The sequence below is a fragment of the Panicum virgatum genome, chromosome 8K (assembly GCF_016808335.1).
Source record: "Panicum virgatum strain AP13 chromosome 8K, P.virgatum_v5, whole genome shotgun sequence".
NCBI classification, from domain to species: domain Eukaryota; kingdom Viridiplantae; phylum Streptophyta; class Magnoliopsida; order Poales; family Poaceae; genus Panicum; species Panicum virgatum.
In genome coordinates this window covers 3,883,478-3,901,013 of record NC_053143.1, presented here as the reverse complement: position 1 = coordinate 3,901,013, position 17,536 = coordinate 3,883,478, and the positions used below count along the sequence as shown (strand labels likewise).

At 44.2% G+C, this 17,536-nt stretch overlaps 1 protein-coding gene across 7 annotated transcripts; it reads right to left on the bottom strand.

The window, feature by feature from the left end:
• Positions 1 to 10,632: 10,632 nt before the first annotated feature.
• On the bottom strand, positions 10,633 to 16,685 carry LOC120643596 (protein Rf1, mitochondrial-like). 7 transcript variants are annotated; one of them, XM_039919994.1, is made up of 7 exons: positions 16,333 to 16,685; positions 13,213 to 15,943; positions 12,784 to 12,859; positions 12,281 to 12,494; positions 11,453 to 11,619; positions 11,061 to 11,347; positions 10,633 to 10,961 (listed from the first exon to the last, which is right to left on the bottom strand). In XM_039919994.1, the coding sequence occupies exon 2, from the start codon at positions 15,826 to 15,828 to the stop codon at positions 13,555 to 13,557; it is 2,274 nt and encodes a 757-aa protein (XP_039775928.1). In that variant the 5' UTR covers positions 15,829 to 15,943; positions 16,333 to 16,685; the 3' UTR covers positions 10,633 to 10,961; positions 11,061 to 11,347; positions 11,453 to 11,619; positions 12,281 to 12,494; positions 12,784 to 12,859; positions 13,213 to 13,554. The 7 variants fall into 7 exon arrangements, with proteins under 7 accessions (XP_039775928.1, XP_039775932.1, XP_039775927.1 ...); XM_039919998.1 differs by having other exon boundaries at positions 13,485 to 15,943; XM_039919993.1 differs by having other exon boundaries at positions 12,281 to 12,859.
• Positions 16,686 to 17,536: the final 851 nt, after the last annotated feature.

The following is a 17,536-nucleotide window of genomic DNA, read 5'->3' as shown; positions in this document are numbered from 1 at the left end:
ATGTCCAGTGGACCACAGGACTTGTGCGTGGCTTCCGGCTCCCATGGGCAACAATAATTCAAATTAGTATGTGCACACTAGCTTTCAGTGATTTTTAGTGAATTTTTAGCTACTTTATGCATTAATGGGTACTATGCTAATTGATGTAGGCTAGAATTACATTCTTTCGTGGATAATTTTTAAACTCTAAAATTGCATTCTTTCATGGATGGAGAAAGTAGATAGAAAGCTCCTTCGGTAATATGTAGACAAACAAAGGACACGTCAACTCCAAACCTTCCCGTGATATCAGGCCTCGAGGCTCCTTTGATTTTTATTCTTGCCATGCGCCCATGCCCATATTTGGCAATATGCCGCTAGCTATTTAAAATATCTGCGGTTGTTTAAAAAGCAAATAAATCAGTAGCTACTTACCAACAGATTAAAAGATTACTGAAATGCGTAAATTGCTATAAGCTCTTATACTGTTAGACAACATAGGTATGATGTTAACCTAATACAATTTATCAACACTGAACTGAAAAAAAGTACCTAATAAAGGTGACACTTTGTCTAAACAGAGTTAACATAGGTATGATGCCCCCGAGGCCAAGAGGGCAGGGAGCCCAGGGAGAAGCCCATGGGCGCAGGTCAATCTGCTAATGGTGTGAGAACCGCACCATACCCAAACCAAATTGTTTCTTTTTCTACTCACCAATCAAATCTCACCGGACCAAACTACATATCTCAAAAACCAAACCAAACCAAACCGATGTAGCGGTCTTTTTGAACCAAAACCAAACTAAACCGTAAACATTAGCTGGTTTGCACCGGAGAAATGATCGTGGTGCTGGTTGCTGCTCCTCGGTTCTCTCATCCTATTTCCTGGTATAACATCACGTTCCTCAAGAACCTGCGGGACCCACTCCTCCGCGAGTGGACCAGGCCCAGCCCAGCTACAACCCCATCGTCCCTCTCACCACCGACACGTCGAACTCCTTCCGGGACCACACCACCACGTGGCTCGGCTGCGATGGCCTGTGGAGGTTCTTACAACCGAGCACCACGTGAGTTCTGACCTTCAGCTCGCTAAAGCCCAGTAAAGCCCAGACCAAACCGATCTAAACCAAATTTTCTAGCAAACCAAACCCAACCGAACTATTTAAAAAATCTCCCCATTTCCCACCAAACTAATAGCATACCAAGTGAAGCCCAAACCGTTGGAACCGATTCCGCCCCCAGACCATTAGCAGGTTGAGGCGCAGGCGCCCTGCTGCTCTACTCGCTGCTGGCTACTTTGAGAGGGAAAAGAAAATAAGGTGGAGACTGAGGTGTGAGAGAGCAGATGAGATAGGGATGAGGACGACGAGTTGCTGTGTGGCTGGGAGAGAGAGACGGACTGACGGGGCTGCTGCGGTGTGCAACGGAATGGGCAACGGCATGGCCGAAAAGCTGGACATCCCCGTGATCTGTCACCGGTGTGCCAAAGCCTGCTCCAACCGTGCTTTGGTGCACAATTTGTGAAACAGTACTGCTCGTGGATTCAGTGAATTTAGCCAGGGTGGTCAACATGAGACAACAAGCTTTGACCAGCTAATTAACTTGAACAAAACGTGCATTAGTTGAAGTATCATGTGGCTGGTTCAAAGAGCTACAAAGACGATGCAATCAAAAAATTATTAAGAACATTAAGCATGCATCATTAATACAAATATTGTTGTTTACGGATGATTAGCTCCCAATGTACATATAAGCTCCCAATGCACATACTTAACATCATATTACCGCAAGCAAGCCATTGGAGGTCCCCACCATGGTTCATCCAAATTATATGTATCCGCAAGATTATTTTTTGGTTTCGATATGCATAAGCAAACCATTTTCATTGGAAACAATTCTATAATAAATTCCTTACGAACCTTCATAATAAATGGAATATACCTAATCATGATCAAACAAATATTGCTAATCGTGATCAAAGAAATATTGATCTACAGCCTCAGCGCCGGCGACCAAACAAGGGACGGGGATAGGGTCAGGCTGATCCGGGCCACCAATAATTTGCGTTCATTATTGCTCCAACAATCCACCCCTGAGGGTTACATTTTGTTAAAATTTATCAAGATATGATCAATTAGTTGTTTTTATCACTGTTCTAGCCTCAAACAAATAGTAGTAAGTCGACTACCATTCTTAGTTCTTTAACTTGATTTAATTAGTTATCTCACCGGATAATGTTGGGTTATATATATTATGTATGTATTGCATTCTTGTACCTATCTGCGTGCATTGTCCTTCCTTGATTTGTTTATCCATGTACTTGTCACATGTTAATCAGTTAATTACTTAACTTGACTAGATGCTTAGCTCTACTTAGAATACTCATCTGGCCTACTAGAAAGAACAGCTGGAGTATCACATTTACCGGTTACCCTTGATCGCACTGGTCTGGTTTGGTGGTTAGTGAAGTGGTAGTACCGAGATTCGAGCAGAATGGTCGGGCCTAGAGAATGAAGTCACATGGGCATAGTCCGCTTGGATCGATTAAGGACCGAGTTAATGCCATCGGCCTTGAGCACCTTTATGTGCTACCACATATCCAATATAATGGTACGGATGAGCCAATTACCTTCTTTGACTTGATCATTGATGTGCAGTCCTAGATATGTGGCTAAAGGCTATGCAGAGAGGCTTAGAGGTGTCCCCCCGGGTGGACCTATGTGTAGAAAAGTTTAGAGATGGCCCCGGTGGAAACTAAGTCTCTACTCGTAAGCTAGGTGTAAAAATTTCAATGATCGAGCCATGTTGGGAACGGTTGACGCGAGTACCCCCTTATCCAACTTTGGACAGTTGGGTGAGTCGCATAGTCCTTGCGTCGTGTGGGTAAAGTAGTACACCCTTGCAAGGTTATAATCAATTCGAATTGCCGCGCTCTCGGATATGAGCAAGCTCTTGGTTTGTCGAATTTTTCATAGAGAGTTTCGGTATTGTTGGCTTTGGATTCATGTCATATCGAGGATCTATTATATATTATGTTACTCTCTTAATCAACTAAAATTGTTTGGGGGTTGGGTAAGATTAATTAAATTTGCTAGGTGATAGTCTAGACAGCTCATGCTTATGCAATAATTACCTAACCCTAAAGTCTTTACTTGAGCCTTTGCATGATCCTTGTTTATTTAATCGCGTAAGTCTTGCGAGTATCTTTGTACTCAGGGTGCTTCTAACCCTAGTTGCAGGTGAACCGGAAGTGGTGTTCGGCCACTTCTACCCTGCCGATCCTGGTGCGGGGGAGGAGTAGGTCGTTGAGGCTATGGTGGTGTCCTTGAGCAAGACATCATTATCTTAGGTATGTTTTTATCGTAGCCGAACTCCGTGAGAGCATGTACATGCAATAAACTCTAGGTTTCCGTTTAATATGACTTTCGTGAGCCCAAGGCTTGTAATGGAAGTTAGCGGAACCCTCCTATATCAAACTTGTAATTTTAAGTGTGCAAAATTGCTCTTTGTGGATCATCAGCAATGTACGTGCTTGTGTAATGGTACGTGTGCTTAATCCTGAGCATGTGGCAAACACATACCGGGACTACCGAGTTTGTTCTCGTTCTAGGTGAATTGTGTTGGTTAAATGCCTCTAAGGTGTGGATTAGCACGTGGTTTGTCGAGAGACGGACACGTGTTAGCCCTCATCTTGATGTGATTCTTGAGATGAATTGGTTGGGTAAGCATGATGGAGTTATCAAATATGGGCCCCGCACCATCGATCTTTTGTATCGCTTCGGGAATAGAGTTCTACTCTCTTTTGCCAAGATGGAATCTTGTTTATATGCTTTACCGAGTACTAAAGTTACTGCTTTGGAAGATATTCCCGTGGTGTGTGAGTATCTAGATGTCTTTCCGGAAGAATTACCGAGTATGCCTCCTGATCGTGAGGTGGAATTTATTATAGAGCTCATGCCCGGGACTGCTCCTATCTCTAAACAGCCTTACCGAATGCCTCCCAATGAGTTGAAGGAATTGAAGAAAAAACTCAAGACTTTATTGGACAAGGGTTTTATTCGTCCGAACTCCTCTCCTTGGGGATGCCCGGCTCTTTTTGTAAATAAGAAAGATGATAGTTTGCGGATGTGTGTTGATTACCGTCCGTTAAACGAAGTCATTGTCAAGAACAAATATCCTCTTCCTCGGATTGATATCTTATTTGAACAACTCTCGAGAGCTCGATATTTCTCCAAGATTGATTTAAGGTTAGGTTATCATCAAATCAAGATCCGAAAAGAAGATATTCCAAAAATGACTTTTTCTACTAGATATGGTCTCTATGAATTCACTGTTATGTCTTTCGGCCTCACCAATGCACCGGTTTATTTCATGTATCTGATGAATAGCATCTTCATGGAGGAACTTGATGTCTTTGTGATCATCTTTATTGATGATATTCTCATTTACTCCAAGACCCAAAAAGATCATGCTCGTCACATTCATATTGTCCTTCAAAAACTTAGAGAACATCGTCTTTATGCCAAGTTTAGCAAATGTGAATTTTGGCTTGAAGAAGTATCTTTTCTTGGTCATATCCTCTCCAAGGATGGTATTGTTGTAGATCTTAGTAAGGTGCAAGATGTTCTTGATTGGAAGCAACCTTAGAATGTCCATGAGATTCGGAGTTTTCTGGGACTTGCGGGATATTACCGCCGGTTCATAGAGAACTTTTCTAAAATTGCGAAGCCTATGACCGAGTTACTGAAGAATGAGATCAAGTTTGAGTGGTCCCCAGCCTGTGAAGAAGCCTTTCAAACCCTTAAGGATCGTCTCATTACCGCTCCTGTTCTTGCTCAGCCAAATATTTCCAAGAGCTTTGATGTTTATTGTGATGCTTCTTGCATCGGTCTGGGTTGTGTCCTTATGCAAGAAGACCGAATAGTGGCCTTTGCTTCTCGACAACTCAAGCGACATGAAGAAAATTATCCTACCCATGATTTAGAGCTTGCGGCTGTTGTCCATGCTGTCAAAATATGGCATCACTATCTGCTTGGCAATCATTGCAACATCTATACTGATCACAAGAGTCTCAAGTACATTTTCACTCAATCTGATCTCAACATGAGGCAACGTCGATGGCTTGAACTGATCAAGGATTATGATCTTGAAGTGCATTATCATCCTGATAAGGCAAATGTCGTCGCTGATGCACTAAGCCGGAAGGCTCGATGTAATTGTTTGACCATAGCCCCTACTTTGCATACTCTCTGTGATGATCTCCGAAAACTCGGAATTTCTATGGTAAAGAAAGGCTATCTTTCTACTCTCACGGTTAAATCCGACCTTTATGATCAAATTAAGGAAGCCCAAATGAAGAATAAGGGTATGACTCGAATTCGGGAATTAATGAAGGAAGGCAAAGCTCGGTGTTTCTCTACGGATGATCAAGGAGTTCTATTATTTGGGAAGCGAATTGTGGTGCCAAAGGATCATAACATCAGGCAAATTATCTTTGATGAAGCCCACAATTCTCAATTTTCCATTCACCCAGGTAGTATTAAAATGTATCAAGATCTCAAGCAAAGATTTTGGTGGACTCGCATGAAGCGAGAAATTGCTCGGTACGTCTCTGAGTGTGATGTTTGCCAAAGGGTTAAGGCTGAACATCTCAAACCTGTCGGTACCCTTCGGGCCTATCCCATCATGGAAGTGGGAAGAAATCGGAATGGATTTTATCACCGGGTTACCCAGGTCTTCCCAAGGATATGATTCTATATGGGTAATTGTGGATCGTTTGACAAAATCAGCTCATTTCCTTCCGGTTAAGACTACTTATCATGCCAAGTAATATGCGGAGTTGTATCTCACTTGCATTGTCTGTCTTCATGGTGTTCCTAAGAAAATTGTCTCGGATCGCGGCCCTCAAGTTGTTGCTCACTTTTGGAGAAGTCTGCATGAAGCCATGGGAACCGATCTCACTTATAGTACTGCTTATCATCCTCAAACCGACGGTCAAGCCGAGAGAGTCAATTAAATCTTAGAAGACATGCTACTAGCCTGTGCTCTCATATATGAAAAGAAATGAGTTACTTGCTTGCCAATTGCAGAATTCTCCTACAATAATAGTTATCAAGCAAGTATCAAAATGTCTCCTTTTGAAGCCCTCTATGGAAAACGGTGCAGAACTCCTATTAATTGGTCTGAATCTGGAGAAAGACCTTTCTTTGGCCCTGACATGGTAAAAGATGCCGAAGAACAAGTCAGAATTATCCGTGAGAATTTTCGCATTGCTCAATCTCGTCAAAAGATTTATGCTGATCGTCGCCGCCAAGAACTCCATCTTAAGATTGGCGATTATGTCTATCTCAAGGTTTCTCCATTCAAAGGTACTCGACGTTTCCAAGTAAGAGGAAAATTAGCACCACGCTATGTGGGACCTTTTCGAATTATCAAGAAAGTTGGAGCCGTGGCTTATCAATTGGAACTTCCTTAATCACTTTCTGCCGTGCACAACGTCTTCCATATCTCTCAATTGAAGCAGTGTCAACGTGTTCCAACTGACACCGTCGACCTTGAGTCACTTGACCTTCAACCGGATCTTACCTACGAAGAACACCCAATTGCCATTCTTGACCGAGATGAAAGAAAGGTGAAGCGTAACATGGTGAAGTTTATAAAGGTTCAATGGAGCAATCATTCCAAAGATGAAGCCACGTGGGAGCGTGAAGATCAGATACGTCAAGAATACCCTGAATTCTTCTCTAATGAGTAAGTTCTATCTCTACCACACCCATGCCTTAGTACATTATCTCCTAGATCTTTATCTCGTCTAGGTTGGAGTTTTATCCTTTCATCTCTGTCTATCTAAATCTCGGGACGAGATTTCTTTAAGGGGGTAGATTGTAACATCCCGGGTTGAAAAATTGAAATTCCGAAAGCTCTGGGTTCAAAAACCGGAACCTCCGACTTACTCTGCTCCGGCGGGCAGAGCACGAATCACGGCGCGCCGTACGTCGCCACCGCCGCCGGCCATCCTCATGCCATGCGCCAGCCATCCTCATTCCGTGCACGTCCTTATCCCCTGTGGAGCTGCCGTGTTCTTCTTTTCATTCTCTTCTTCCTCGAGCTCAAGCCGAGCTGAGCCGCCCCGTCGCTGCTCCGGCCATCTCCGGCCGCCGTTCGTCAATTCCTCCCACCAGTATCTACCGAGCCTCGTCCTCCACCCATCCACGAGCCCATTTGAGCTGTTCCCCGACCGAAATCGATTCCCCATAGCCGCCACCGCTTGAAACTCTGCCTCACGTGTCGAGCTCCATTCTCCGGCCTTTCTCCGCACGACCTGAGCTCGGGGTAAGCATCACGGCATCCTCCTTGACCTTTCCAGCCGTTCCTTCTTCCATTTCGGACGTCGCGCGCATGCCATGGCAAAGACCGGCTGAAACCGGAACTTCCGGTTTTCGCCTGACAAGTGCCTGAAACCGGAACCTCCGGTTTGAAATTTCGGAACCTCCAGTTTTGTCAGGGTTGCATATCCAAAATGTTATCTCATGTATATCTTTTTACGCATATCATTTCATGCAATTTATTTTATGCACAATCGTAGCATTGCACTAACGCATGCATTTCATTCATGCATTATAGTGACTGAACCATCGAAGGACGAACCCGTGGAGCCCACTGAGTTCGTTGAGCCTGGAGTCTAGTTCGTGGTCGAGCCTGAAGCTAATCAAGGCAAGCAGCTAAGCATAATTCCTTGCACCTATCTAATTTGACTAGCTTAGTTATCTCACTTGGGTAATGTTGGGTTATATATATTATGTATGTATTGCATTCTTGTACCTACTTTGATGCACTATCCTTTCTTGAATTGTTTAACCGTGGCCTTGCCACATGTTAGTCAGATAATCACTTAACTTGACTAGATGCTGAGCTATGCTTAGAATAATCTTTGCGCTTACTAAAAAGGATAGTTTGGAGTATGACACTTACCGGTTACCCTTGATCGCACTGATTCGGTTTAGTGGTAAGGGTTTGGTAGTATCGAGATTTGAGCGGAATGGTAGGGCCTAGAGAATGAAGTCACATGGGCATAGTCCGCTTGAATCGATTAAGGACCGAGTGGATGCCATCGGCCTTGAGCACCTTTTCGTGTTACCACATATCCAATATAATGGTACGGATGAGCCAATTACCTTCTTTGACTTGATCATTGATGTGCAGTCCTAGATACGTGGCTACGGGCTATGCAGAGAGGCTTAGTGTGTCCCTAGGTGGACCTATGTGTAGAAAAGTTTAGAGATGTCTCTGGTGGAACTAAGTCTCTACTCGTAAGCTAGGTGTGAGGTTCAATGATCGAGCTTTGTTGGGAACGGTTGACGCGATTACCCCCTTATCCAACTTTAGCCGGTTGGGTGAGTCGTATGGTCCTTGCATCGTGTGGGTAAAGTAGTACACCCTTGCAAGGTTATGTATTGCATTCTTGTACCTACTTTGATGCACTATCCTTTCTTGAATTGTTTAACCATGGCCTTGCCACATGTTAGTCAGATAATCACTTAACTTGACTAGATGCTGAGCTATGCTTAGAATAATCTTTGCGCTTACTAAAAAGGATAGTTTGGAGTATGACACTTACCGGTTACCCTTGATCGCACTGATTCGGTTTAGTGGTAAGGGTTTGGTAGTATCGAGATTTGAGCGGAATGGTAGGGCCTAGAGAATGAAGTCACATGGGCATAGTCCGCTTGAATCGATTAAGGACCGAGTGGATGCCATCGGCCTTGAGCACCTTTCCGTGTTACCACATATCCAATATAATGGTACGGATGAGCCAATTACCTTCTTTGACTTGATCATTGATGTGCAGTCCTAGATACGTGGCTACGGGCTATGCAGAGAGGCTTAGTGTGTCCCTAGGTGGACCTATGTGTAGAAAAGTTTAGAGATGTCTCTGGTGGAACTAAGTCTCTACTCGTAAGCTAGGTGTGAGGTTCAATGATCGAGCTTTGTTGGGAACGGTTGACGCGATTACCCCCTTATCCAACTTTAGCCGGTTGGGTGAGTCGTATGGTCCTTGCATCGTGTGGGTAAAGTAGTACACCCTTGCAAGGTTATGTATTGCATTCTTGTACCTACTTTGATGCACTATCCTTTCTTGAATTGTTTAACCATGGCCTTGCCACATGTTAGTCAGATAATCACTTAACTTGACTAGATGCTGAGCTATGCTTAGAATAATCTTTGCGCTTACTAAAAAGGATAGTTTGGAGTATGACACTTACCGGTTACCCTTGATCGCACTGATTCGGTTTAGTGGTAAGGGTTTGGTAGTATCGAGATTTGAGCGGAATGGTAGGGCCTAGAGAATGAAGTCACATGGGCATAGTCCGCTTGAATCGATTAAGGACCGAGTGGATGCCATCGGCCTTGAGCACCTTTCCGTGTTACCACATATCCAATATAATGGTACGGATGAGCCAATTACCTTCTTTGACTTGATCATTGATGTGCAGTCCTAGATACGTGGCTACGGGCTATGCAGAGAGGCTTAGTGTGTCCCTAGGTGGACCTATGTGTAGAAAAGTTTAGAGATGTCTCTGGTGGAACTAAGTCTCTACTCGTAAGCTAGGTGTGAGGTTCAATGATCGAGCTTTGTTGGGAACGGTTGACGCGATTACCCCCTTATCCAACTTTAGCCGGTTGGGTGAGTCGTATGGTCCTTGCGTCGTGTGGGTAAAGTAGTACACCCTTGCAAGGTTATAATCAATTCGAATTGCCGCGCTCTCGGATATGAGCAAGCTCTTGGTTCGTCGAATTCTTCATAGAGAGTTTCGGTGTTGTTGGCTTTGAATTCATGTCATAGTGATGACCTTATGTTTATTATGTTACTCTTTTAATCAACTAAAATATCCTGGGGGTTGGACAAGATTAATTAAGTTTGCTAAGTGATAGTCTAGACAGCTCCTGCTTATGCAATAATTATTTAATCCTAAAGCCTTACTTGAGCCTTTGCATGATCCTTGTTTATTTAATCACGTAAGTCTTGCGGAGTACCTTTGTACTCAGGTTGCTTCTAAACTTAGTTGCAGGAGAACCAGAAGTGGTGTTCGGCCACTTCTACCCCGCCGATCCAGGTGCAGGGGAGGAGTAGGTCGTTGAGGCTGTGATGGTGTTCTTGAGCAAGGTACCATTATCTTTTAGTTTTTCTCGCAGCAAAACTCCGTGAGAGCTTGTAAATATAATAATCTTTAAGTTTCTGTATAACATGGCTTCCGTGAGCCCAAGGCTTAATGGAGATTTAGTTTGAACCTTCCTATGTTGAACTTGCAATATAAAGTTTTGAACTCTGGTAATGTAAAACTATTCTTTGTGGTTTATTGGCGATGTATTCGATTGTAAACGGTATGTGTATATACTGATTCTGGGCGTATGTTAGAGCACATACCGGGACTATCGGATTTAATATTATTTTAAACAAATGACGTGTCGGTTATTCGTGTCTCTAGATGTGAGATAACACGTGGCACGTTCTCTGGCAGACACGTGTTAACTCTCATATGAAAGATAATGACTGGCGGTTCGCTTAAAATAATATTAAATTAGGCGGTTCTCACACATCGCTCCCGGCTAGCACCAGGGTTTCTTTTGTAATAAATACTTCGGGTCGGGATGTCAGGTAGCCATGGCCAATAAGTATGTCCAGGAACCTAGAGCTAACATTAAGTTCCTATTACCAAAATGCACCAACAAACATAGGGTCCGTAATTCTGAAAGTTTGTGGACTGAAAATGGGTCTCGCTGAAATTACAAGTTTGAGAAATGTAGATGATCTACTTGTATTATTATCGCTCATAATTGTGAACAGTCAATTCATGCCTCATTATTCACTGGTAACTCACGAGTCATCACCTGTCACTGTCAAGTGTGCTTGTTCTTGTACAAACTCCAGTTCACGGTGCAATCATCAACGCAAGCTGCTGCAGCACCAGCATCAGTTGTCCCTGGCAAATTCAAATGCAAAGACACAAAAAGTTTATAGGCGAACACAAAATTGATCAAAGCAAGATTGCTGTGCAACAACAAGTGCCTTTTGCCGTCACCTGTCTCGGCCGCGCTGCAGATGGAGGAGAGGCAGATCTTGGAGCAGTCGCCAACACCGAATGCGGCGACGGGCACCTCGCGTAAGTTGACGGCGCAGGACTCCACGCACTTGATTGTGCAGAGCCACGCTGGGTTGCCCTCCCTGCAGCCAGGGTAGCAGCTGCCGAAGCACTCACAGAACCCTGTGAATCCGACTACCTGTGGCTGGCCTGAAACGGACAGCATGACGAGCATGCAGCCTAGAGTAGCAGCTGCAACTCTCTTCCCTTCCATTCGTCTTTCCTCCCTGCAGTACAGTCAGAGAATGTTCAAGAGGATCATTCATTTTGCAACAGCATCAATGTGTTGATGAAATCAAACGCAGGGAAAGTTGAAGTAGTAGGATGCTCACCAGTGATTGTTCCTTCAGAAATTGGGACTTGAGGTGTTCTTTCTGTTGCACATTTTGTGTGGTGACATTCAGATAATGACGTCCATTTATATGTACCACTGGTGCAAAGGCTTGGAATCTTGGTCTGATGCATTCTTCCACAAGCTTTCTAGAGATAGCTGTGCAGACTGAAAGAGAATGGAGCACAGCACAAGTATGCCCGATTCAGGCCAATTTCAGCTGGTTGGGCAAAATATTTTTTGTACTTGTATGGCAGCATACATTTGATCCCAAGTGATTCATGATGACTCAAAGTTGGAATGGACAACATAACCATGCATAGATTTAGGGTCATGAAGCTATTCATGACCAAGCAGGAAACTTTCTCCATGAATAGGATTCTGACAATATAGGAAAAGCTTGCGGAACGATAGTGGTTCAACACATTATCACAAAAAAAATGCATTGTGTTGGAAATGCACATTGGTTGGTTAAGTATCTGAACCCAAATAAGTAGCATGGGTAGGACAGTGGTTGGCACTGCAACACTCTGATATGAATTATTTCAGATGTTCAGTTGTGGAATTAGTCTGAAAATGGAGAATTAGGAAAAGTATGCCAGCTTCAGGAATTATGATTCAGGACAGCTTCAGCATGGGCAACAAAAGAAATATCAACTAGTATACTGCAGCAATTTGGAGGCAGCGAACACAGAATTTCACTATGTTCAGCAAACCAGAGCCCTGCTGTGATGCATCAGAACTAAGGACAATATGCAGATTTGCCAAAGTTGATACGAATTTGAATTGTATCAGAATATGATTGCGGGGTAACGTAATCAATACTTACCCATGGTAATAGTGTACAAAGACCGGTGAACCCGCGTAATTTGAGGCAAATGTTACAAGAGATGAAGAATCCACCATGCAGCCTCTGTTCATTTTAACATTGATTTCTCTATTACATGCCTATGCTGCTTGCATCTACAGTGAAATAAAATCCTCACTGGATACTGGTATCGGGGCATTAAAATTGCTAGCATCTTTCAAAGCAGTTTTAATACCTAAAAAACACACGTCAGGAAGTATTAAAACCAAAACAAGAGCAGGGTGGCATATATGATGCAGAATTTGTGATTTCCATGTCATCATGTTCAAGGTGTAGTGAGGATTTGGTGAAATATTACTTGACTTTGGTAAAGACTGAAAGCCCAACATTATTTATTGTTAGTCAACATAGTAAAATAATTTCTAAGTAAATTCTCTTCCCTGCAATTTCCATAAATTTTTTTAAAGGAATAATGCCCAAGCATTTAAAATGTGGGAGATTATATTGACAAAGAGGATTTTGACCAGTCATCTTGCATGGAATTATCCTCCTCGCTATACATCGTCCCTCTTGTGGTGGGCAGTTGATGTATACAGAAACCTTGCACAAATATTGCATTTATGATTGAAAAATGTTACAGCACAAAGAAAGCAAAACAATTAGAAGTGTGCTGACTGTAGAGGGGAGAGAGAGAGAAAAGTTCTAATCATTTCCAAATAACTGAAAAGATATGTCTTATGCACAGTTGCACTCATTACCAACAATCCAACCAAGGTCACAACGTGGATGCTATGATAGGAAAACAATCATCAGGGGACATCTTGTAGCACATCAATCAGAAGAACATAAAAATCAAGGGCTTGTTGTTGGAGCTTGTATGAGGGGAAAACATATCAAAACCTATTATACTGCTAACAGTGGGGAAATGCACAAGCTTAAATTATAGGAATCACCTCAAGGATCAAGAGGTCCAGACTCCAGATCATATATTTTATCACCATGAGTGCAGGTATCTTCACAAATAATCAACAAAATGCAGAGACTTAAGTGCTACCAGTTAATTTGAAAGCAAATTCTGCTATAAAGCTAACTTGGACCGCACAAAATGTAATTTTACCAGGAGATAAAACACTTAACTGCACCAGCACAACGGAATTTCCTAGAGAAAAAAAATGTGACGACAAAACAAAGCAAGTAAATTGGAGCATGAGACATGAATAATCACTTCACCAAATTAACATGTCCCATTTAGATGTATCAGCACTGCTGACAATTTGATACATGTAACACAAAACTCATTTCTTGATCTCCTTGAGAAAATGATACTTTTCAGGCAGGGACTTTGCATGGTGCTGATATTCCTCCCTCGAGAAAACTGATATTAGCAAGGAAGTAGTGGCCGCCTCAAGTGAGAAGTTCATCTCATCAATTTTGGAGAGGTAAGCCCCAGCCCTCATTATATCACCTCTATGCAAAAGCCTCCTAACAAGAGAATTTAGCATAAATGAGTCTGGAATGCATCCACTCTTTTCCATTGCTGAAAACAGATTGTCAGACTCTTCTAGCAACCCTTCTTTTATGAGATTTTGTATCATTAAGCTGTAGGTCACAACATTTGGGACTAAACCATGGGCAGAGATAGTAGCGAACATATCCATAGCATCTTCCTTTCTGCCACTTTTGAAAAAAGCATCAATCATAATGCTGAAGGTAATGATGTCGAGTTGAAAATCCATAGAACATAGATTTTGAAATATTTTAAATGCCTCATCAACACAGTTATTTTTGCAAAGACCATTCAGAATTATGTTGTACGTGTAAATGCTCAACTGCATTCCACTTTTGATCATATTGACGTAATGTTCTTTTGCTTCAGAAAACTTCCCAGACTGAAATAAACCATGAAGTATCGTGTTATAACTGACAATTCCAGGCTTAACTTCATTGCTTAACATTTCTCTAAATAGTCTAACTGCATCATCTATCCTGCCAGCTCTAGAATAGCCATGAAGCAAAGTATTATAAGAAGAGTCATCTGGTTTCAAGCCAACTCGGACCATATCATCAAGTAACTCTATAGCTTCCTTCATCCTACCAGCTAAGCAATAGCCATCAATTAATGAATTATATGAGATAACATTAGGTCTCACACCTACACGCACCATCAAGTCAATGAGACTCTGGGCTTCCATGACCCGTCCTTCTCTGCAAAGGTTACACATTATTGTGTTGAAGAACGTTGCATTGGGATGGATCCCTTGATTCAGCATTTCAGAAAATAATTCATCAATCTTTGCCCATTTATCAAGAGTGCACAGTCCATAAACTAGTGAGCAAAAAACAAAAATATCAGGAGTCACTCCTTCATTTATCATCTGATTGAACTTAAGCATAGCATCGTACACTTTTCCCAACTTGCAAAGTGCATCTATTATTGCTGCATAGGTGACTACATCAGGACTCAACCCTTGCTGCCTCATTTGATGAAATATATGCATTGCCTCATCTATCATACCACCTTTAGCATACGCAAAGAGAATTATGTTAAAAGTATGATGGTCAGGTGAATTACCATTTCCTGCCATTAAATCCAAGAGGCGATGCATATCAGAAAGAGCTCCTTTGATAGCATACCCATGAAGCAGAGTATTATATGTAGTTACATCAGGTTTTATGCCCTTTTCAATCATAGAATCAAAAATCTTTCTAGCCTCTGTGCATCTTCCATTCTTGCAATGATAGCCCAGCAGCAAATTACAAGTGACAACATTTGGCTGAATACCATGTGCGGACATTTCTTTGAGCATTCGAACCACCTCTTTCCCTTGTCCTGAAGAGCAATATCCATGGATCAGACAGTTATATGTGTGATTGTCTGGCTTGACACCTTTATGAATCATTTGTTGAAGGACACCCTCAGCCCTGTCAACTGCTTGCACTTTGCACAGGCCATCAATGACTATGGTGTAAGTCACAACAGTCGGTGAAATCCCCCGATCATCCATTTTATGAAATAGCAGCTGAAGTGCCTCTTCAATTCTCTTTTCATCGCATAAGCCCTTTAGAATTATGTTGTATGAAACTTCATCTGGCGTGCAGCCAAACTCAGGCATTCGTCGAAGCAATATGTCCATGGCCTCAGACACGCACTTTCTATTAGAGAGACCTTTGAGAAGCTGATTGATGACTATGGCATCCACCCGCCAGCCTGTCTTAAGGATGAGGCCAAAGGCGGCGAAACCAAGCTCCAGGCATCCCATGCGGCAGAAGCAGTTGATGAGGATGCTGTAGGTGTGCAGATTGGGAGCTACCTTGTTGGAGCAAGCACGGGCCATCCGGTTGAAGAGGGAGGGGACGAGCTCCGAGGAGGAGCCCCTGCCCCGGGCACCAGAGATGGCGGTGAGGAGCTTGTTGATGGCGATCACCGAGGATGGCGTGGCGTGGTGTAGCAATTCATCGAACAGCTCGAGGGCGTCGTCTAGGCCAAGGTTTCCCGAGCGGACGCGGTCAACAATGGCGCGCTCCAGCTCCAAGAACCGGTCGCGGGCGGCGCTCAGGCGGCGGGACATGCCGGCGTGGGGAGGCAAGTGGGCGCGGCCATGAGAGGGAAGGACGGCGCCGCATGCGCCGGTGGGGGCTGGCAAGTGCAGGGCCCAGTAATTGAGGTGCGGGTATTCAAAATTTCTGAAAGATGAACAAAATTAACAGCATAAGGTACAGATTAATCGCACAAAATGGAGAACTGCAGCAACCTAAAGTGTTATTAGCAAATTGTAATAAGCAACAAAATATGGATAAATTTCTCACCACGCTAGTTCAATTGGGTTGTATTTAAGTGGGCAAAGCACAGCCGGTCAGCAGACAGCCGCATCAAATTTACAAGAATATGACTACAAATGTTGCATAATACGCTTAATTCAACAATGTTCCCATTCTTCACGGCTAAATATCTTGATAATACACGGCAGCAATACAAGTGGATCCACGAATTATTCAATTAATCACTTGATGTCCGAATTCAGAAGTGAGATTGAGATGGATCGGAATAGATTGAGAGAGAAAGCAGTACAGACCAGTAAGCGGGGCTTGCTGCGGCTGGTGCCCGTGCCCCCTGCCGCTCGTAGTGCATGTGCAGTATCCACACGCATCAGGGTGGCCAGGCGGGAAGCGGTAGGCGCTGGCCGGTGACCGCCGGATGCGGGCTGCGGAGCTGCACCGAGCGGCCGGGGTAAGGTCGCGCCCGCGCCGGGTCCTGGCAGGAGACGCGAGCCCACCGTGCGAAGGCCAGCTTCCAGGAAGGGTCCGCGAATCACAGGCAGGCGGCGTGGGGCTGGGGCGCAGGCCGGCGGAGGCCGTGGCGGCGCAGCACCACGCGGAGGAGCAGTCACTCACGCAGGGGGTAGGGACCGGCGGAGTGGAGGCACAATCTGCGTCGCTGCTGCCTGGGTTGGATGATTTGGGCTTGACGGAATTGTTGGGCCAAAATTTGTATATATTACAACTTTTTTGGGCCAAAATTTAGGCCTACCTGGACTACCCTTTGGACTCGCCGGCCGTTGTGCAGAGCGGGGAGGACGCGACGAGGCCGGCCGGGGCGCCGCGCCGGAGAAACAGAGCTGTGCTTGGTGTTACACGCAGTGACGGATCGGATGACGACCAGTCGAGCTCGCGACAGTGAAGGCGGCGGCTGGCCGGCGAGGTACGGCGGCCTCACACTAGACGGTGGTGGCACCAGCGGCGGACATCCATACTTTCAGGAGGAGCTAATGACCGCCCTTGCCTGCCAAAGCTAGATTTTTTCTCCCTCCAAACCTCTCCAATTTCCACTGCGTTGACGCGGCCGGGACGCGGGGTGGCATCCTCACTGCATGGGATGATCGCGCCTTGGCCATGACTTCCTTCTTTACTAGGCGCCACTCTCTAACACTTTTCTTCATGAGTAGAGCCTCTGATGCTACCTTCGCCGTCACGAATGTTTACGCTCCGGCCGACCACCATGACTCTCAGCATTTCCTTGAGGATTGGAGTGAAGTTGCCAGCCATGTTGATAGCAACTGGCTCGTGGCGGGCGATTTCAACCTCACAAGGAATGCTGACGAGAATAGCAACGGCACCTTGCACCAGAACCTTGCCGAGCTGTTCAATGACACCATCCATGCCTTGGCACTGATCGAAATCCCTCTTCTTGATCGCTTATTTACGTGGTCAAACCACCGTGCTGAGCCCACTCTTGCGCGGCTTGATCGCGTTTTCTTTAATAATTCGATGAGCCTAGCC

Excerpts from the sequence above, each read along its gene's own strand:
- LOC120643596 (XM_039919996.1), bottom strand. The coding sequence starts at position 15,828 with ATGTCCCGCCGCCTGAGCGCCGCCCGCGACCGGTTCTTGGAGCTGGAG.